Raw genomic sequence first — 21902 nt, forward strand, 5'->3', positions numbered from 1 at the left:
CGGAACAACTGAAAGCGGCGCTGCGGGATCCACCCCCGGGCCCGGGCTCACCCCCTACCCCACCCCGCCCCGGGCTCCCGCCCCGGCCGTCCCGCCGGGACCCGCCGCCCGGGCCTGGCTCGGTCCCCGCGTGGAGTAGCCGCGGCGTGTGAGGTGAGTGGGGTGCAGGAGGAAGTCCCGGACCAGGCCGGGCCCGGGGCAGGGCTCGGAGTCGGGACTGTCGGGGCTGCGGGGCGCGAGGGGGGTGTCGGGGGTCGCCGGGAAGGAGGTCTGAGCCGCCGGCCTCTGCCTTCCCGCCGCGTTCTCCGAGCACCCCCGGAGCCTGGGAACAGGCCTGCCCTCTGGGTCTGCACACGCAGCCAGCCCAGCCTCCGCCTCCACTGTTGCAGGGCGGGATCCTAGCCGAGTGTTGCAAGGTTCCCTGTTCCGGGTGGGGGAAATGGGGTCCGGGGCGTGGGGGGGCACTCTGCAAATCGCCTCCCGCTAGAAGGTATCCGGGGTATTAGCAAAAGGCTGGTCATAGAGAAATATCTTGTGGTGGGGCTTGTCTAATGCTCGATTGCGGTGGGGTGCAATGTGAAGCAGAACGAAAACTGAGATTTGAAGGTGGAGAAAACGGAAGTATAAAGGGCGGGTGGAAGGGACCTGAGAACTCTGAGCTGCTGGCAAATGTCAAAAAGTGTAATCCGGTTTTTCTGGCAGGTGTCCTTAAAAAGAGACAGCTGGTTTCTCTGTTTCTCAAAGGACCTCGAAATAGAACGGCAGGAGCTAACTTAATGATAAGTTATTCTACGTAGCTATAAAAAAAAACAATCTATGAAATGCTTTTTCCAAAGAAAATACTGCTTCCTTAGCATTTCAAAGCCACTTTAACATGGTCAGGCGTGGTGGCAAATGCCTGTGATCTCAGCACTTAGAAGAGTAGAGGCTCAGCAGTTCAAAGACAGCCTGAGCTACGTGAGACTGTTTCAAAAATTAAGCATATTAAAGAAAAAAAAATTAAGCATATTAATGATAGGACATCTTAGTGTGGAGGAGACAGGTATTTTACAATCTTACTTTTAAAGCAGAAAATTAAGGTATATAACATAACATACTTACAAAACAAAAATGTCATAATTACTTGCAAGTACTGAAATGTCACCATGCAAATGTTTTGGAGACTTTGAAAGAACATACACTTGTTTTAAAAATTAACGTAATGGGGCTCAGTGGTCAAAAGCTCTTGCTCCCATTCCAGACCAAATATTTTTTTTCTTTTTTCTTTTTTTTTTTTCTTCTAATTATTGCAAGAGGACTGGACATTTTATTGTAGAGCGCTTAACCAAGCATTGGCAAAGCCCTGGGTTCAATCCCCAGCATCTGTGAAACTGCTGTTGTAGCCACAGCTGTGATTCAAACAGGTGGAGGCAGGCGAATCAGAGATTTAAGGTTAGCTGCATTGTTTGAAACAAAACGAAAAAAAAGAGGCGGGGGCGCCTCTAATGTAGGTCAGTGATAGAAGCCTTACCCGCTGTGTGTGTCGTCCTGAGTTTGGTCTCCAGGACTGAAAGACGTGAAGTAAATGAGACGCCATGCACAATCTGCAGGACTTTGCCGTGAGTCATAAATGGGGACGTTGCCCCCCTTTGTCTCAGATCTTGCTGACGAGGAGGTGATCTCAGTAGCATTGTGGCAATAGTGCCACCCACCTCTGACTCTGTGCCTACTGAACCCATGACCTGCAAAGATAAGCATGCCGGGGCAGTGTCATAGAATGGGTTGCAGCATGGGGGTTTTGTCATGATTTTTACTTGCTGCTCGTCCACCCAGTCCGTCGTCTTTCACCCCTGTCTACAGTCACTGCAAGTGACCTTCTGAATTATGGACAGCGGTAGGCAAGTCCGCATTTCTGAAGATGTCTCACTTATTCCTTTGGCCAGACAGTTTTTAAGAAGATTTTACATTTTTATGGAGGGGGGAGAGGTCGATGTTTGCCGCATGCCACAGCATGCGTGTGGAGGTTGGGCCAGCACTCAGGAGTTGGTTCTGTCTGGAAGAACCACCATTGAGGACCCAGGGATTGAATTCAGGTTGTCAGGCTTAGCAGCAGATGACTTCATTTGATGAGCCGCCTTGCCAACCCAAAACAATCTTTTGTTTGCTTTTTTGTAGTACTGGGAACCAAACCCGGGGCCTTGCACAAGCTAAGCAAGCACTCTTTCATTAAGCTATATCCTGGCCTGACTAAACATTCATGCTAAGCTTCCTGAAGACCGAGGACTGCACTCCAGTCACACGTTCCCCTCCTCAGTTGCTTGTTTGCTGCAATCTTTAGTTTTCCTATGTCAGTAATAGGGATTGATTTGTTTTTTGTTTTTGCTTTTGAGGCAGGGTCTCATGTGGCCCATGCTGACCTTGAACTCACTATCTGGCTGAGGGTGGCCTCGAACCTCATATAAGGTGCTGAGATTATAAGCTTCTGTCCTTATTGTCTGAGGGCTCGACAAAGGTCCAGGCAGCATTCCCCTGGGCCTTTGGGCTTCTGCTTGTGGCTGTTCATGCAGAGGAACGCTTCCTGTCTCAGCGCAGCAGATCTGTGATATCAAGATTCTCTTGTCCTCTGCAGGGTCAGTATACATGATTCTCAATGGAGAGTGAAAGCACAGCTTCATGATGAGAACCAGCCCCCGTCGGCCACTGATTCTCAAAAGACGGAGGCTGCCCCTTCCTACTCAAAATGCCCCGGGGGAAGCATCAGAGGAAGAAGCAAAGAGACCCCCTGCCCAGCAGGAGCCTGCTCAAGCACAGGCCTCCCAGGAGGCGGCGGAGTCCAGCTCTTGCAAGTTTCCAGCTGGAATCAAGATTATCAACCACCCCACCATGCCCAACACACAGGTGGTGGCCATCCCCAACAATGCTGATATCCAGAGCATCATCACAGCACTAACTGCCAAAGGGAAAGAGAGTGGCAGCAGCGGACCCAACAAGTTCATCCTCATTAGCTCTGGGGGGACCTCATCTCACCCTCCTGGTCCTCAGCCTCAAGCCCAAACCAGCAGTGATTCCAAGAGGACAGAGGTGATCACTGAGACTCTGGGACCAAAGCCAGCAGCTAAGGGTGTGTCTGTTCTCAAGCCGCCTGGAACCCTTCCAAGACAAAGGCAGGAAAGCTGTGGTATGTGATCTGCAAGGCAAAGGGGCGTGGAGGCGGCCTTTCTTCTTACTGGCTAGGCCTCCAGTTAGTTATGCTGATGTCTGTGGTAGACAGGAATCTAGGAGGAACCAAGGCAAAGGCTTGCTTTTCTTCCTTCTGAAATAAGCAGACCGTCTTGGTGCTGTGGAAAGGGTAACAATTATGTGGCATTCCTATTGCTCTCTTAATGTCAGAAAAGGGTTGGTTGATTGGTTTGTATTGACCTGGGTCTTAGTCACTGTTCTATTACTCTAAGAGACATGACCAAGTCAATTCTTATTAAAAAAAAAAGCCTCTAATTTTTTTTTTTTTTTTTTTTTTACACAGTTTCAGAGGTTTAGTCCTTTATCATCATGGTGGGGAGCTGGCAGCATGCAGGCAGGGATTGGAGCAGGAGCAGTAGCTCAGAGCTACATCCTGATCTATGGGCCAGGAAGGACAAAGTCACCCTGGGCCCAGCATGAGCTTTAGAAACCTCACAGCCCACCCCAATGACACACTTCCTTCAACAACACCATACTCCCTGTGCTTTCAGATAGTGCCCCTCACTGGTAACTAAGCATTCAAATATATGGGGGCCATTCTTACTGAAACCACCACAGCCTGAAAGGAAGTAAATCTCCATTTTAAATAAGCTGAATTCTGGGGAAGAAAAGTGACTCTGTGTGTGTAGCCAAAAAGTTGCCTTGACAGATGGATGCCTAAGGTTCCATCTGGCTCATTGAAATGTAATTCATTGTTCCTGAATTTCTTCTGACGTCCATCATGCAAGAGAATAACACAATGGTTTACCGTGTGTTCCCTGTCCCTTAGAGTACAGGTCTTGGAGGGGTTATTCCCAACCATCGATTTTGGTAGAGCTGCAGGGCATTGGAAGAGGCTGCTAATGGAGTCCTGGGTTGTTTTCTTCTAGCTGGCAGTGAAGCAGCAGGCTGCACGCTGGACAGCAGCTTAACCAATATTCAGTGGCTTGGCAAGATGAGTTCTGACGGGCTGGGCCCCTGCAGCATTAAGCAGGAGATGGAAGACAAGGAGAACTGTCACCTGGAGCAGAATCAGGTTAAGGTGAACTGTTCTGTCACTCATTAGGGAAGTCAGAACTGATACAGGGGATTTCTAAGAAGGGACACGGATCAAGGAACTGCTAGAGCAAAACATCCAAGTTCTCATATTGGCGCTACTCAGTGCTTTTGTATGTAGTGTTTCTTTAAAAAAAAAAAAAAAAAATTCGTGAACCCAAGGCTTTCAACATAGTAAGTAAGAGTATACCACTAGCCTGGTGGTGGCAGCTCACACCTTTGATGAGGCAGTGGCAGGCCTGGTCTGCCGAGTGAGTTCCAGGACAGCCAGGGCCACACAGAGAAACCCTCTCTCGAAAAGCAAACAGAAAGGACTATACAACTAAGCTACCTTTGCAGCCGTTTTTAATTTTTACTTTGAGGTGGGGTCTGGCTAACACTGACCTTGCTTGGGCCTTCCTGCCCCTGAGTAGCTACGGTTCAGCTGTGTGCCACCACCAGCTCTATGACGTCTGAGTGACTTACTGGCCCCATCTGTAGCTCACTGAAGGCAGGTTCCTGCCGTACTTTGTTTTTCTCTAGCACTGGGTTTAATATCCTGGGTTTAGTAGCTCTTAGATATTCAGGAAATGATTTAAGGGTCTTCGTTAAGGAAGCCATTTGGCTTTTACAGTGGCATTCCAACAGTATGAACTGAATGTAGCATCATTAGCAGGACAGTTTTATTAGGAGGTACACTGTAATATTAGTAGCAAAGTTAATCTGATGGGAATTTTATTTGTATTAATTGAACTGTATATTTAAAACATATGTAAAATTATATCTCAAAAGTTTAAACTGTGAGTGGTCAGATCTTTGTCTAAGACACATTATCCAAATGTGTCCTTTGAAAGCATTTGTCCCATACTTTTGACTATTTCTCCTGTGCAAACACTGAAACAGGATGGGCTTATGGTCTCATCAGGACATCAAATGAAGCTCAGACGTAAACCCTATGACCTGCAAGTCCAAAATTGGGCATGGATTCATAAAAATTATTGTGCAGACCTCAACTACAGAGCCAACTAGAAGAGACCCCCATTTGGTTTTTGCTTTTGAAATAGGGTCTTAGATAGCCTAGGGTGGCTTAGAAAAGACTGTGTAGCTAAAGATGACCTTGAACTTCTGATCATCCTGTCTCCACTCCCCATTGCTGAAATTATAGTCACGTGCTACCATGACCAATTTTTTAATGTGATGGTAGAGATCAAATCCAGGTCTTCCTGCATGTCAGGTAAGTACTCTTATCAACTGAGCTTTGTCCCCAGTCTCTAGACCTCTTATCAGGCAATTCATCTTCAGCAAAAGGATGGAAGGGAATCAGTTCCTAATTAGCTGGGGCCCAGACGAACATCCTACTTGATCTTCAACTTTAATTCCATAATGAAATAGCGATCTCAAATGAGTTTGATTGTAGTACCGTCTAGAGCAGCGGTTCTCAACGTGTGGGGTCCTGACTCCTTTGGCGTAGAATACTGGATATCCTGGGTAGTAGATGTTTACATTAGGAGTCGTAACAATAGCAAAATTAGAGTCATGAACTAGCAGTGAAAACGATTTCACAGTTGGAGCCACCACAACCTGAGGAACTGAATTAAAGGGCCACAGCATTAGGAAGGTTGAGAGCCACTGCTCTAGAGAATGTTCTCAACAGACTGGGGCTGGGGAATGGTTCTTCTATCATTCTCTGTTCTTTTTCCCTTCGGCTTCCCTTACCCCACAGGTTGAAGAGTCCTCAGGAACTAACACATCTTGGCAAGACTCTGTGTCTGAAAGGCCACCCTACTCTTACATGGCCATGATACAGTTCGCCATCAACAGCACTGAGGGAAAGCGGATGACCTTGAAGGATATCTACACTTGGATTGAGGACCACTTCCCCTATTTTAAGCACATTGCCAAGCCAGGCTGGAAGGTATTATGTCCCATAGCCAATGTCGAGGTCCTTCCAATCTAACTTGCTCGTGATGCTTCAGGTTGTGTCCTAATGAAAAATAACAAAAACAATGAGCCCCGTGGCCCCAACATTAATTTCCAGTAACATCTATTGGGCAGGGCCTTTTCTTTTTCTCTCTTATTTTGAGACAGTCTTACTACACGCTCTAGGCTGGCCTCAAACTTACAAACTTCCTATTTCAAGCTCAAGGGTAGATGGAATGTCAAGTGTGTGCCACCATGCCCGCCTAGGCAGGTTTTTTCTTGTTTTTCATCTAATGCATGAGGACTCTGAGACAGACTCCTGGAAGTCTTTGTCAGAATCACACAGTACATATGTGTATCATACTTGCATTTACTTCTTTGCTTGAGGGAGGAGGGGTGGGCACACTGCAGATTTCTGGAGTTTCTCTCATTGTGAGTTCTGGGATTGAGCTCAGGCTTTGCACCGGGTGCCTTTCCCCACCTTTCACTCCCGTACATCAAAAGCTCAGGCAGGCCAGGGCTATGGTGGCGCACACCTTTAATCCCAGTGCTTGTGGGGCAGAGACAGGCGGATCTCTTTGAGTTTGCATCTAACCTGGTCTGCAGAGTGAATTCCAGGACAGCCAAGGCTACACAGAGAAACCCTATCTCGGAAAACTAAAAAAGAAAGAAAAGTTTGGGCAGAAATGGGATTTGTCAGGCTGGAGGTACAGCTTGGTGACAGAGTACTTTAATCTGCCCCACACAAGAGCTAGGACTTGAAGTGGGGTTTTCCAGGAAGACTAACCTCGTCTGACTCCTGCTTGCACCTGTGTCTGACCTCATGTCCTCTCTGCTGCTTGTCAGTGCAGACACCTGGGCTGCCAGAAGCTCATTGCTCCGGTAGCAGTGTGTTCCCTCAGATTGGCAAGCTCCAGTTTCTGAGACAGAATCTTGCTGGGTAACCCAAACTGGCTTTGAACGTTGCATTTTCCTGACTCACCTTTCTAAGTTCCAGGAATGTGGGCAGGAACCACTGTGTCCAGGCATAGGGATGGGGGTTTTTTTGTTGTTTTTGTTTTGTTTTGTTTTTTTATTTTGCTTTTGTTTTTGTTTTTTTTCTTGCTGCTCCTGTAACTTCAGTGTTTCTCTGTGGACTGAGGTGGACAGCATTCTTATTTCTTCTGATGCCATGGGGCATGATACTTCTGGAAAACATGGGGTTTTCCAGCTTAGCTTAGCCTGTCTCCATGTTCCCACAAAGGAGATGAGGCAAAGTTGCAAGTGTGTAAAGTTTTCCATTCAGTGTTTTTTTACCTCAGTCCTGCACCGTGATATAGAGCAGGAATAGGGAAGGAAGCTTCTAGCCTGAGACCTTAAGAGCTTAGAGATAGGCCAGACCTGCTTTTTGTTGTTATGGTCACCAACTGGAGGAGTATCACCAGTCTAGCTCCTGGGATGTATGGCTGAGGTTAGCTCCGCAGTGTGGCACATCAGGAAGGGGGTTGCCAACAGGTGAGGTTTCCAGGACTTGAGCAAAGTCTCTGTTGACCATAGTAGGAGATGGCCCTCCATCTCAGTTCACTCCAAGGATGATGTTTCCAAAGCTAACTGGACTGATAACTGCTGCTCTGTCTCTTTCAGAATTCCATTCGTCACAATCTTTCCCTCCACGACATGTTTGTACGGGAGACATCTGCCAATGGCAAGGTCTCTTTCTGGACCATTCACCCAAGTGCCAATCGCTACTTGACGTTGGACCAGGTGTTTAAGGTGAGCATACTTGCCTCTGGAGAGCCAGAGTCGGTTACGGAGCCTTCTGAGGAGCAGTGCTCCTCCTGACGTTCTCTGACAGAGGGACAGAGAGGAGTCAGTCACCCAGTTAATGACTTGCACAATGCCCTGAGCTAAGGATAGCTGACAGATACCAAGGAACACTCCTTTGGACTAGGCCAGAGCGTAAAGAGAACTGTCTGGTCCAAGTATAAGAGTCTCTGAGTCCCTGTACATAGACCATTGTTACACACAGCTTCCAGGTCTCTGGATCTGGGGTGGGCCTAGGATTTGATGTGTCGGGTGGCAGGGCATCTGGGTGCAAGTGTACATGGCGGTGTGTGTGTAGAGGCCAGAAGACACCTTTGGGTGTTCTGTTCTATCACTCTCTTCATTCCCTTGGGATAACGTCTCATGGAACCTGGAGCTACTGGTGGTCAGCCAACCTTCAATCCACTACCTCCATCCCTACCCTTCAGAGCTCTGCAGTTACAGGCGCATGCATGGCCAGTCCTGGCTTTATTTTTTAATGTAGGTGCTGGGATCTGAACTCAGATCCTTATGTTCGTACAGCTACCCATCGAGCCATCTCTCCAGCTATGTTTGTTTGTTTGTTCTTTGAGTCAGGGTTTCTCTGTAACAGCACTGGCTGTCCTGGACTCTCTTTGTAGACTAAGCTGGCCTTGAACTCACAACTACCTCTGCCTCCAAAGTGCTGGGGTTAAAGATGTGTGCCACCACACTTGGCCTCTCCAGCTCTTTAATTTGTATTTTCAACCTTGCTCCAAAGAAACCATTCTTGGGCTGGAGAGATGGCTCAGAGGTTAAGAGCACTGTCTGCTCTTCCAAAGGTCCTGATTTCAATTCCCAGCAACCACATGGTAGCTCACAACCATCTACAGTGAGATCTGGTGGCCTCTTCTGGTATGCAGGAAGAACACTGTATACATAATTTAAAAAAAAAAAAAAAAAGAAAAAGAAACCGTTCTTTAAGCCTAGACACCAGAAATGGAGTCACAAGAACATGTTTTCAGGGGGAGAAAAAAAAAAAGTTATTGTTTTGGGAACTTCTAAGTGCTCATAAGGATGCTGTTGCTCTACTGTTCTTCTGGAAGGAACCATTATCCATGGTATCCCTTGGAACCCATCAAATAGGTTTCTTCCTAGTCTGGGTAGATTGACCACATTGGTGGTAACTTCATCTCATTTCTCTCCCTCGATGCCTGGCCGCCACCAGCCACTGGAACCAGGGTCTCCACAATCGCCCGAGCACTTGGAATCAGTAAGATTCTTTTCCTCTGGCTCGGGGCTTGGCCTTATCTCCCTTCACTGCTCAGCATGGCTTTAGTGGGCAGAGAAGCTGTGATGTGGGGAGGGGACTATGTTTGGCCCTGTGGCTGCTAGCCCTAAACACAGCACCATAAAGTTGTGCTGAGCAGAGCAAAGTGGGCACTGCAGGACCTGCCATTGCAAGAACAAGTGCATGGCATGGGCCTTGCAGGCAGCGGCAGCGGCAGCAGCCGAGTCTCTCAGCCTGGCTTGTCTTGGTCTCTCGGATAGTTACCGCATTTCCCTGGGGGTGGTGAAGACCGTGGGTAAGGTGTAGCACTGTCACGCCCTCACCTGTCTGTTGCTGTCCACCTTTCCCCTAAGCATGGCTTGATAGATTGAACCTACCGGCATCCATCATTCAAACCAGCTTTTCTTTCTGGGTTGTTAGGCCAATTGCATCAGCTCAGGTTGGTGGGGTTCTGCTTCTCCCCTTACCTTACTAGTCTAGCTTTCTTTCTCTCCCCACGAGCAGCAGCAGAAACGACCCAATCCTGAGCTCCGTAGAAATGTGACCATCAAAACCGAACTCCCGATGGGCGCCCGTGAGTATGAGAGTGGGCCTCAGACCTGCCCAATCTTGCTTCTGGCTCCTGTCTTCAACTTATGCCTCTAACTCAGGAAGGGATTTGAGCCCATAGTCTAGCAGAGTGCCTGGAGTGGGAAGCAGGAGACCCTACTGCTACTACTGATCTACCTGTGATCTCTCCTGCTTCCTCCTAGGTCGAAAGATGAAGCCGCTGCTCCCGAGGGTCAGCTCATACCTGGTGCCCATCCAGTTCCCAGTGAACCAGTCCCTGGTGCTGCAGCCCTCGGTGAAAGTGCCGTTGCCTCTGGCGGCTTCACTTATGAGCTCAGAACTTGCCCGTCACAGCAAGCGAGTCCGCATCGCACCCAAGGTGCTGCTAGCCAGCGAAGGGATAGCCCCACTTCCTGCTGCAGAACCCGTGAAGGAGGAGAAACCCCTGCTCGGCGAAGGGCTGCTGCCTCTGCTTCCAATTCAGTCTATTAAGGAGGAAGAAATCCAGCCTGGGGAGGAGAGGCCTATCAAAGTGGAGAGCCCACCCTTGGAAGAGTGGCCCTCTCCATGTGCGTCCCTGAAGGAGGAACTTTCCAACTCCTGGGAAGACTCCTCCTGTTCTCCTACCCCAAAGCCCAAGAAGTCCTACTGTGGGCTCAAGTCCCCAACCCGGTGTGTCTCAGAAATGCTGGTGACTAAGCGGAGAGAGAAGAGGGAGGTGAGCCGGTCTCGGAGGAAACAGCATCTCCGGCCTCCCTGTCTGGATGAGCCTGAACTGCTCTTCTCAGAGGACCCCAGCACCTTGCGACCAGCCATGGAACCCCTCCTCCTGGCAGAATCTTCAGAGCCTACGCCCCAGCTCAGCTGCCCTCCCGAGGAAGGAGGACCTTTCAAGACCCCCATCAAAGAGACCTTGCCCGTCTCCTCCACTCCTAGCAAGTCTGTGCTCTCCAGAGACCCTGAGTCCTGGAGGCTCACACCCCCAGCCAAGGTTGGAGGCTTAGATTTCAGCCCAGTACGAACCCCCCAGGGCGCCTTTGGCCCCCTGCCTGACTCCCTGGGGCTAATGGAGCTGAATACCACACCTCTGAAAAGTGTCCCCCTCTTTGACTCGCCCAGGGAGCTCCTCAACTCAGAACCCTTTGACCTCGCCTCTGACCCATTCAGCAGCTCTCCGCCCCCACATCTGGAGGTCCCCAAGCCAGGTTCCCCTGAGCCACAGGCTCCCAGCCTCTCAGCCAACCGTTCTCTCACAGAAGGCCTGGTCCTGGACACAATGAATGACAGCCTCAGCAAGATCCTTCTGGACATCAGTTTCCCAGGCCTGGAGGACGACCCTCTAGGCCCTGACAACATCAACTGGTCTCAGTTCATCCCCGAGTTGAGATAGAGGCAAGGCCTTGCCCTTGCTGCTCGATGCCTGCTATCCTGGCACTCGTGTGGCTGGATAGTGCAAGGCTCAGTGCACCCCAAGCCGTCTGAGGGGAGCTGTCAGGCAAGGGCCGAGCTGTGCCCCTTGACCTAATTATGCCAAAATGATAGTCACATCTAAGCCACTGCTGGGACCTATGCAAGCAATAGGTCCGAGTCCTCCTCTCTCTCTGCTGGCAACTGAATGGTGGGTGTGCCGAAAGCAGTGATGATCAGGAAGTGTCCATTAGTGATCCACTGCCCCTGGCAGAATGTCCTTGTAAATGGTGTTAAGTTCCCCAGATTGTCCTCTAATTATAAACGTAAGCTTATTCCCTTAGATTATTATCCAGAGACTGCCAGGCTGGGTGGGGTCACAAGGGGGTTGCACTTAGCTTCTGCTTGCGGCCTTTGCGGGAAGAACCTGCGGTGCAGTTTCTTCCACACTTGTGGGTTCTGCTGTAGGCTTCTGCGCATACAGGTTGGCTTGCCAGGATCCCACTTACTGCCCTTTCCCCGCAGCTCCCCGTGTTTCCGAGCCAGTGGTCCTGCAAGAAGAAGTCCTGGTGTAAAAGCGTATTGGATTCGGGTGTAGGGGGACGGGCGCGCCTGAAGCAAAGCGTGGGTTCCGTTAGGTATTTCCCTGACAGTGTTCCTAACCATGCCCGGGAGTGTAGCATTGAGAACTCAGGCTGAGGCCTGAGGAGGAGGAAGGGACCCCTGGCTTCCTTAGCCTGCACCTGCGCTATGCAAAAAGCCACCCTAACCCTCCCTCCCCCCCCCCCCACAAGCTAGCACACGAACACTACTGTAACTACCTACTGAATAAAACACAGGTGGCACTGCTGGTCTGAAGGAACTGAATGCGGGGTGATGGTGGAGCCTGGAGAGGATGGGCAGGGCCGTACCTGCTGCTTAGGCCTTTCACAGATGTTTCCCCCCACAGTCTTTTCTGACTCTGAAATTGCCAGTTTTGTCTGATGTGATGGTTCATACCTATAGTCTTAGCCTTTAAGAGGTAGAGGCAGGAGGATCAGCCAATCTAGCTACGAGAGATCCTGTCTCCCACAGCGTTAACTTTTCCCTCCTGCCCCATTGCGCTGCCCACCTCTTTCCTGCTGACATTGTTCCATGGGACCAGAAACAACAGCAGTTGTCCTCCATTTCCCTTCCATTCCATTCAACATTCCAGCCAGAAAGCTGGGCCCATTGCACATGTCTCGTTACCACCTCTATCCCTGCCCCAAGCCTGGGAGGCAGCCTACTTCCTCCTCTGGAGCCTTCCCAGGCAAGGCCCTCCCAGGAGCTGCTCCCATTTCCATGCTTTGTAACCAGAACTGAGAGATCACTGCCCCCTCTCTACCTCACCAGAAAAGCATCAGGGACTTCAGAGCCTCCCAGGACAGGCCAGGGCCTCCCCCAAGCGCCACCACCAAGTAAACATCACCATAGCAACCCTAGCAAGTCTAGCAGCTAATAATGGCAACAAAGAGGGCTTTCCCCAAAGCCTCCCCCTCCTGGCCCTGTGGCTCAGAGGAAGAATGACCACCAGCTTGAAAAGATCCCTCCAAAAGCCCAACATGTGTGAGGTGTCACATGTCAGAGAGCCTTTCCTGAAGGTACAGTGGGGGCCCAACTCCACAGCCAGCCTTTCAGGTTGTACTGAGCAATCTGGTACATGAGCTGTCTTCTGCCTTCATCCTGTGGTACCCTGAATTTGGAGCTCAGAAAAGAAAGGAGGAACCTGCCTAGCAGGTTAAAGAGGCCTTCTCTAAAGGGCTTGGGACCAAAAATGCTTAGATTTGGGATTTCTTTTTTGGGTTTTGGAGTATTTGTGTGCATTGCATGAATTATCTTGGGAAAGGACCCAAAACTTAACGTGAAATTCCTATATGTTTTATATGTACCTTATACACAGCCTGAAGGTGAGTTAATGCATGCAATATTTTTAGGATGTCTGATTTGGCCGAGGCTAATCAAAAAGGCATTTTCCACTTGCGAAACCATGCCTTTGTCCAGGAAAAAGTAACATTTTTCAGCATCTATGATCTTGCATTTTCAGGTTTTAGGGTGCTTGTTTTTGTTTAGTTGAGGCAGTCTTACTATGTAGTCCTGGCTAACCTGATACGATTAGCCTACAGTAGCCCTGCCTTAACCTCCCCAGGGGTTGGTATTATAGATCTGTGCCGTCATGCCCAGTTCTAATTTTGTTTGACTTTATTTTTGAGGCAGAACCTCCCTGTCTACCCCTGGTTGAAGTGCATACCTAGGCCAGGTTACTGTGGAACCTACAGAGATCTGCCTCTACCTGCTAAGTGGAGTTACTAGCACACATAGTCACGCCTGGGAGAGACGAGGCAGGCCACATTAGCTCTCAGAACTTCCCTCTAGGGCTGCTCTTGTAGGAAAGACTTAGGAAATTAGTACAGTGATTTTAGCATTCATCAGCCTGGTCCACCCAGGTTACAAAATCAGAAAGAAGGAAAAAAAGACTAAACATACAAGCAAGCCAGCAGGATAGCTGAGGTGGTAAGGACACTTGCTGTGCCTGACCACCTCAGCGCCAGCTCAAGAATCCACATGGTAGAAGAACAGTTCCTACAAGCTGCCCTCAGACTTTTGCATGCATGCTATGATGTGCATGTATGTGCACATACAGTAGGTGTTTTGTTTTTTAATTTTAGAGAAATATGAGTAAGGGGATGATGCTAAAGAAACTAGTAGGGTTTTGGAGGAAAGGCCTACAGCGGGTGAGAGGAAGGAACACTTTAAAAAGACATTTTTGTGCTGGTCAGATGGTAAACAAGCTCTTGGCCGTGGTTCACATAGCTAAGGGTACTGAGTTTGAACACAGCTCAAATCTGAGCTCTCCCACTCGTGAGACCTTGTGTGGGTTCCTCACTGTGGCAGGGTCTTTCTACATCTGACATAGGGACATCGTTGCCAATTGTGCTTGTCGGTTTTCTACTGCTGAGACAAAATACTTGTGCTAACTCAAAAGAGGAAAGGTTCACTGGGTCTCATGGTAGAGGCTTCTCAGCGTGTGGCCATTTGGCCTTGCTGCTCTGGACCTGTGAGGCAACAGGTGGGGAAGAGCATGGCAAAGGAGCTGTTCACCTCATGGGCACCCAAAAGCAAAGAGGCAGGAAGGGCCCTGGGTCCCACAGTTCCCCTTTAAAGCCCCCAGTAGTCTAACTTCTATTAGGCTCTCAACCTAGCTTCTTCTGCCTCAGTAGAATCAGTCAGTCCTCAGACTGGAACCCAGCCTTTTACATGAGCCTCCTCTTTTTTTTTTTTTAGATTTATTATGTATACAGTGTTATGACTGCATGCACTCCTGCACGCCAGAAGGGGGCACCAGATCCTACTATAGATGGTCGTGAGCCACCATGTGGATGCTGGGAATGGAACTCAGTATTTCTTTACATGAGCCTTTGAGGGACGATAGCAGAATGTGGATGTTTGTTCGTGGGGGTGTAGGGAACAGAGCACAGAGAAGGTAGGAAAAGAACATTCTAGATGGCTTTCTAGATCAACTGACCTAATGAGAAATGAGGGGAAGTGCCTATGACAGAACAGGTAAGAAGTGTACTCTGGGATGGAAAGCCACCTGGCCCTTGTTTTGGGAGACTTCCTAGGATGCCTCCAGGACCATGAACAAGGGAAGGTAGGCTTCTAGAATGGCTGGCATGAGTCATCCCCTAGGTCTGATGCATCTACAGGGATACATATGAGGACATCAGAATGGAGGTGAGTGTGAAGACTGAAAGTTGGGGCCAGTGGGGTGACTCAAGGGCGTTTGCCCCTGAAACCTGAACCCGAGTTCAGTTCCCTAGAGTGCATGGTGAAGTGACATCTCTAAGTTCTGACTTCCACAATCACACCATAACACCCACAAATACACACTAAATAAAAATTTTAAGCAAGTTGGGGCTAAAGAGATGTTCAGAGTTTAAGAGCACTGGTTGCTCTTCTAGGGGACCTAGGCCCCAGCAACTACCTACATGGTGGCTCATAACCATCTCTTAACTCCAGTTCCAGGAGTTAAATCCAGGGGATTTGATGCCTTTTCCTGGCCTCCTTTGGCACTGGGCATATATGTTGCACACATATACACATAGGCAAGACATGCAGACACAGCTTTTTAAAAAAAAGATAAATTGTATATATGTATATATGTGTATGTATATATCTCACCCACCCCCCAAGACAAGGTTTCTTTGTGTAGCCCTGACTGTCCTGGAACTCATTTTGTAGACCAGGCTAGCCTCAAACTCTGTGAACCACTTGCCTCTGCCTCTGCCTCTGGTGGGATCAAAAGTGTGCGTCACCACCCCCAGCTTTTATATTTAAGTTTCAAAGTGAAAGTTGAGAGAAAATGGGAGCTCAAAACAAAAATATGATCAATGGAAAAGGAATGTGATTTGGTAAGTCTATGGAAATGACTTGGAGGATAGTGCAGTAACTTCCCGGTTGTGGCAATTGTCTTGTTGAAACAGTACCTGACAAAGCAAAGGTTGCTTTGGCTCAGTTCAAGTCTCTATTATGGCGGGAGCTTGAGGCAGCTGTGCACACTGTTGGCCAGAAGTAAAAAGATAAATGCTAATGCTCAACTTGCTTTCAACTCTTTATTCCGTTCAAAACCCCTGCCCATCGCAAGGTGGCGCCAGGGTTAATGTGGCTCTTTCCACCTCAGTTGACCTAATCTAGATAACCCGTTTCACACGTGCCAGGGGCACGCATCCTATGTGAGTCTAGAACCTGTCAAGCTGACAGTGTGAAAAGGGACAGAGACATCTCAGTTTATAAAGTGCTGGCTATGCAAGCCTGAGGACCAGAGTTCATTCCTGAGTAGTCATATTAAGGAAGAAGAAGAAGAAGAGAAAAAAAACAACAAACTTTGCATGGGGCTAGAGAAATGGTTCAGTGGTTTAGAACATTTGCTGCTCTGACAGAGGACCTGTGTTAGATTCCCAGCACCCACATGGCAGCTCACAACCATCTTTAACACCAAGCACACGTGTGGTACACGTACATATTTGTTGGCAAAACATACGTATAAAATAAGTATTTTTACAAGTTTTTTTTTTAAGTTTCTCATGGTAATACTTATAATCCGAGGGCTGGGCTTTGGGGTGGGGAGAGGTGAATTCTTGAGTTTTGATGGCTAATGGCCAGTCCATGTAGCCAGATCATTAATTCCCAGACCATTGAGAGATGACCTGTCTCAAAACAAAACAAGATGGATGGTTCATGAGAAGCAACATTCCAAGGTTGTCTCCTGACTTACACACACACACACTCATAGAGTGGGAATGGAGAGATGCCTAGGAAGGAGAGCATAACACCTCTCCAGCATCCTGGTCCTCTGCTGGCACAGCCATTCTAGGCTCCCTTTCATGTCTCCCTAGATGGCCCATGCCAGAGAACCCTTCCCAACCTGCCAGACCTGGACTCAGCGTGAATTCCTTCTCCCCAGAGAGGCCAAGAAGTTGACAGGCTTCACCCAGCAAGCCTTCCACAAACTGGTCCAGAAGCAGCCACCATGCACAGACATGAAGTCTATGGTGCACCACCAGGTAATCTCTCCTTGGAAGGATGCAGCCCAGCACTCCTGGGGCTTTCACACATGGCTCGACGTGGGACGTTTGCCTGCCCTCTTCCCCAGCAGGCCAGACAAACCCTATGACAGCAATGTCTGGCGCTGTCTGACTCACACCAATGTCCAGCGCCTCCCTCCGGCACAGACTGCCATCCCTCCTCCCTCCAGGCTGGGCCGCCACAGCTTCTTGACCTTCATCAATGCTACCCCAATCTTCGTGGACGAGAACAGGAAGAACCAGGTGATTGCAAGAACAGTGAAAGAACTGAAGGAGGTGAAGAAACTCAAGCTGAGAAGTGAACTAAGGGCCCCTCCACTCGACATCTATGGCAATATTCTGCCCCCACCAAACTTCAAGATGTAAGCTCACCCCTTCTCAGGCCATGATACTTCCCATGTTCATATGCTCCCCACCCTCACACCCCAACCTCTTCCCATTCCTGTTTCTGGTATCTAATTTGCTTCTTCAGCTTTCCCGCTTATGGTTACCTGTACCTTTTTCTTTTGTGGAGCTGGGACCTATGGCCTTGCAAATACTTTGCAAGTGTTCTGCCACAGAGCCATACTCCCAACTGCCTCCTGAAAGTAGCTGGCTACATGATGTGCACACGGGAAACATAGCCAGTAGAAAAGCACTTTATTATTTAAAAATGGTGAGGGCGTACTATGAATTTAACATTTGCTTGGCCTAGAGATATTGAGAAGTGTAATTTAGCTTCTGCCTTCAACAGATAGGAAGGGACAGCTACCAAAACCATACTGTACCTTGTAAAGCACCCAAAGTGTGTGTGTGAGAGAGAGAGAGAAAGACAGAGTCACTATTACATGTATTTTGTTTTATTGAGGCAGGATCTCACTATGTAATCTAGGCTAGCCTTGATTGACAATTCTCCTGCCTTAGCCTCTTGAGTGCTAGGATTACATATGTCATCCTAGCATGCCATCATGGCTGGCTGTCATTTTTTTTTCTTTTTTAGGTTTATTTTTTAATTATGTGTTATGGGTGTTTTGCCTGTATGTATGTCTGTACACCACAAGCTTGCCTAATGGCCGAGGAAGCCAGAAACAGCCATTGGATCGCCTGGAGCGAGCCTTTCAGACAGTTGAGAGCAGCTGTGTGGATGCTGGGAATTGAACCTGAGCCCCCCCCCCCCGGAGAGCAGCTAGTGCTCTTAACCACTGAAACATCTCTCTCCAGGCCCCCTCTTCTTTCTTTCTTTCATTTCTTTCTCTTCTATTCTTTCCTCTCCTTCTTTCCTTTTTTTTTTTTTTTTCTTCTTCTCAAGACAGGGTTTCTCTGTATAGCCTTGTCTGTCCTGGATTCACTTTGTAGACCAGGCTGCCCTCAAACTCACAGCCATCTCTGCCTGCCTCTGTCTCCCTGAGCAATGGGATTAAAGGTGTGTGCCACCACCCCTGGCTTCTTTTCCTTTTTTTAACAAGAAGGAGAATACAGAAATGTATTGCATGCCCAAGGCACAAGAATACTAAATCTTTCTTCTAAAGCTGGAGTCTCATGTAGCCAAGACTGGTCTTGAAGTGCTGAAATTATAGACACAGACTGCTGCATCTGGCCCGCAAATTCCATTATGAATGGAGAAAGCAAAAATGAAATGTGGGGTCAGAACAAGGGGATGGGATGGGTTGCCAGTACGTAAAAGAACCAAACTAGGACTTCAGAGCATAGCTCAGTGGGGGTTATTTGCTTACATGCTCAGGGCCTTGGGTTCTCTCCTTCACACAGAAAAGAAAGATGGGAGAAAGACATTGAACCAGAGTTAGACATTATCTTAGGGGGGAGGGGGAATTCATGAGGTGCCACCTCTCCCTCCCTGAGTTAGTAGTAACAAGTTGATGGCTCCCGGAGGAGAGATTTCCTTCAAGGATGTAGCCAGGGGTAGGTGCCCAGGCTCATGCTCCTAATGAAACATGTTAGATCATACACATCGGTTGGGAAGAAGAAAAGGATCCCTAGGAAAGGAGGACAAGAAAAGGTATTGAGAGTGAATATGATCAAGGTACATTATATACAGGACTAACAACGGAATCCATTATGTATAACGTATGATAATTAAAAACATTAGAAATTTGATGTTACAGAAATTCATAGACAAAAAAAGAGGGTGGGTAGGTACCTACGCTCAGTTAGTTGGGAGAGTACTCACCTAGCATGCACAGAGTCCTGGACCACACAAACTGGACATGAGCCAGGTCCCATGAGATTCTATCTTAATCCCTAGGGCTCTGGATAGAAACTCAAGGTCTTGTACATGTTTGGCAAGTTTTCTGCTGCTGGGCTGCATCCCTGGGGAACTTTTCGAAATATAACATGGGTGAGGGCATGGCTCAGGAATATAGTTCCTTGCCTACCATGAAAGAGGCTCTAAATTCTAATTCTGCACCAATGATAATTCATAATAATACTAATAATAATAAATAATAATAATAATAAAACAACTTTCTGGGGTGATTCTCATGTGTAGCTGTAGCTGAACTACACAAATACTCAAATAAACCAAAAGCAGCGAACAGGAATACCTGCTGAAGCAGGCATAGAGCCTGTTGAAGCACAGACAATCTGTTACTATCCAACCATGTTGTTCTGTTTCTAAGCCAATTTGCTACTGTTCAATTTAACACTACAGGCTGACCAAGAAGAGGAAGTTACCTCCGGTGCTGCGGTCTTCCCATCTGGACTGCACTGGTAGAAAAGATGTGAAGGACATCTGGAATCTAGATAAAATCATAACAAAGTCAGGCGTGGTGGCCCAACCCTGTGACCTTAGCACTCTGAAGGTGGAGGCAAGAGGATCTCGAGGTGGAGACGGGCATGGACCACTGATGCGGAAAGAAGATTGAAGGAAGCAAAGAGCCAATAATCGGGTTGGGGTGTAACTCGGTGGTGGAATGCTTGCCAAGCACTTGTAAGGCCCTGGGTTCTATCCCTAGCACCCCACATATATTATATATATATATAGAGAGAGAGAGAGAGAGAGAGAAAGAATCTAGGTGAGGGAGCGACTGGAGAGATGGCTCAGCAGTTAAGAGCACTGGCTGCTCTTCCAGAGGACGGGAGTTCAATTTCCAGCACCCACATGGCAGCTCACAATTGTCTGTAAGTCTGCTCTGAGGGGATATTATGTCCCCTTCTGACTGATACCAGGCTAACAGGTGGTGTACATGCCTACATGCATGCAAGATACTCATATACATAACATAATAAAATTAATAAATACAATAAAAATATATAGCAAAATCATGCTTAAAAAATCTAGGTGAAGGAGCATAGGAGGAGAAGAGGGAGGAAGGGAGGGATTGGGAGGAGGCAAGGGAAGGGGCCACAGCCAGGATACAAAGTGAATGAATTGTAATAAATAATAAATAAATAAGTAAAGTTAAAAATGTAGGTGCTTTCTATACAATTGTCCAAAAGATGAGATGTGTACAGCTAGACAGTGGCTCACCTAATGTTATGACACAGTTAAAATACACCTGTGGTATATAGCCTGATCCCCAAATAGCTGATAGGAATTGTCACCTACCTGCTTTGCTCACCTCTCCCTACCATGCCTGTGCTCTCCATTAACTCTACTGTCTCTGGTCTTTCCCAACAGGTCCCCACACATATCTGATGGTGGAAGGCGTGAGCCTTGGGGCCTTCAGATCCTCTCCAACCCACTTCCCAATAATTTCACCAGGGGCTGGCCCTGCCCAAATCCACAGCCTCATTACCAGGAGAAGGTACTGAAACTGGCTCGGCTGCCCAGTGCGCCCCTGAACGAAGAGCTTCTGAAGGACTACCAAGCCCTGCTTACGGACCGGATTGCTATGCCCCTCTCTTACCTGTCCATGGCACGACCTTCTAAAACATCAGAGAAAATGAGTTCTGGATATGCGTAAAAGAGCCTCAAGTTGGGAGGAGACCAGAGCGGGCCTCAGGATTCGCAGCCTTCTTCATCAAGAAGTCCTCAGGAGGCCAAGGACTCCGGCTTCCACAGAATAACCTTTTGGGCCAGCCTCCAGCCTCATGTCATCTCTGTATTAGGCTCCTGGAGACATTACTGAAGCTCTGAATTGTTCTGTGTTTTCCTTGGAAGACTCATCATAGCATGAGAGAATTGGAGCAGGGAGAGGAGGTAGGGCAGCTAGAATATCGGTAGGCTCCAGCTCTTAAGGATAGGATAAGGAGTGGTGAGGGGTGTCAGGAGGTTAGGGTAAGAAATGTGCGTAAGGAATTGCAGGCTGGGAATATAGCTCAGTGGTAGAGCACTTGCCTAGTATGAGTAAAGTCCTGAGTTCAATTCCCATCACATAGAAAAAAATTCTCTACCCTCAGAGCACATTCACAGTGACAGTGAGATTGGTTAGGGGACAGAAAAACTCTTAGGCAGAAAAACAAACACACACACACACACACACACACACACACACACTACCACCACCACCTCATTGACATCTCCTCCATATCATTTGATATCTGGACAAAGACCAAAGACCAGACACAACCGGATACTTGTACTACTGCTTGTAAGTCCCCCTGCAGAATTTGATGGCAGTACTGGAGAGAGGAGCGTCAGGCCTGAGGAAGGCATCCATTCCTCAGCAGGGCAAGACCGGAACAAAGTAGAGATTCCAGGTGAAAGGTAGGAGGCGTAGATTCCTGTGCTCACAGAGAAGCACTAGGAGAAGCAGAAATGTTGAACACACAGATGTCTCCCCAGAGGGAGAGATGTGCAACCTGTTTTCTGCCCAGAAGGCTGGTCACCAGCCCAGTGACCTCTGCCTGAGACCAGATCCTCCCTCAGACCCTTATCATGAGCTTGTTTTTCTCAGTTAATCTATAGGACCCATCTTTATGCAAGATGTCACTTGTACTTTACAAAGTTTTGAAGTGGTTCTGTCTTAAGGTTTGTTGTGCACGCAAGATTGAGTTAATTATTCCAAACAGTCTTCACCTAACTGTGCTGTTGCTTACATAGGCCCAAAATAAACTCCTCAGGGTCCGACTCCCGGAGTTTGAACCAACACTGGTTACTGTGTCATGTTGAACCAGACTGCCTTCTTGCTTCTCACAAGTCGTTACTCTGCTGGCTGTGGTGGTCACAGAGTCCCACAGAAAAGCAGCAGTCATCTGAG

The 21902-nt window shown here is 48.2% G+C and overlaps 2 protein-coding genes across 3 annotated transcripts; both read left to right on the plus strand.

The window, feature by feature from the left end:
• Positions 1 to 10: 10 nt before the first annotated feature.
• Foxm1 (forkhead box M1) lies at positions 11 to 11987 on the plus strand. Of its 2 annotated transcripts, none has more exons than XM_021637053.2 (8): positions 11 to 153; positions 2609 to 3157; positions 4089 to 4234; positions 5957 to 6148; positions 7777 to 7905; positions 9143 to 9187; positions 9710 to 9779; positions 9958 to 11987. In XM_021637053.2, exons 2-8 carry the CDS (start codon positions 2653 to 2655, stop codon positions 11142 to 11144), a joined length of 2274 nt encoding a protein of 757 aa, XP_021492728.1. In that variant the 5' UTR covers positions 11 to 153; positions 2609 to 2652; the 3' UTR covers positions 11145 to 11987. The 2 variants fall into 2 exon arrangements, with proteins under 2 accessions (XP_021492728.1, XP_021492726.1); XM_021637051.2 differs by having other exon boundaries at positions 12 to 153; positions 4089 to 4240; positions 9958 to 11986.
• A 669-nt stretch (positions 11988 to 12656) lies between these two features.
• On the plus strand, positions 12657 to 21697 carry Tex52 (testis expressed 52). Its single transcript, XM_021637060.2, has 3 exons — positions 12657 to 12783; positions 16576 to 17126; positions 20381 to 21697. Exons 1-3 carry the CDS (start codon positions 12706 to 12708, stop codon positions 20664 to 20666), a joined length of 915 nt encoding a protein of 304 aa, XP_021492735.1. The 5' UTR covers positions 12657 to 12705; the 3' UTR covers positions 20667 to 21697.
• Positions 21698 to 21902: the final 205 nt, after the last annotated feature.

The sequence above is a fragment of the Meriones unguiculatus genome, chromosome 5, assembly GCF_030254825.1.
Source record: "Meriones unguiculatus strain TT.TT164.6M chromosome 5, Bangor_MerUng_6.1, whole genome shotgun sequence".
In the NCBI taxonomy this organism is placed as follows: domain Eukaryota; kingdom Metazoa; phylum Chordata; class Mammalia; order Rodentia; family Muridae; genus Meriones; species Meriones unguiculatus.

Coding starts and splice junctions, on each gene's coding strand:
- Foxm1 (XM_021637051.2), top strand. CDS start 2,653: ATGATGAGAACCAGCCCCCGTCGGCCACTGATTCTCAAAAGACGGAGG. Junction 4,241..5,956: donor TGGAGCAGAATCAGGTTAAG/GTGAACTGTTCT, acceptor CTTACCCCACAG/GTTGAAGAGTCCTCAGGAAC. Junction 9,188..9,709: donor CGCCCGAGCACTTGGAATCA/GTAAGATTCTTT, acceptor CCCCACGAGCAG/CAGCAGAAACGACCCAATCC.
- Tex52 (XM_021637060.2), top strand. CDS start 12,706: ATGACCACCAGCTTGAAAAGATCCCTCCAAAAGCCCAACATGTGTGAG. Junction 12,784..16,575: donor TCAGAGAGCCTTTCCTGAAG/GTACAGTGGGGG, acceptor ATGTCTCCCTAG/ATGGCCCATGCCAGAGAACC. Junction 17,127..20,380: donor CCCCCACCAAACTTCAAGAT/GTAAGCTCACCC, acceptor CTTTCCCAACAG/GTCCCCACACATATCTGATG.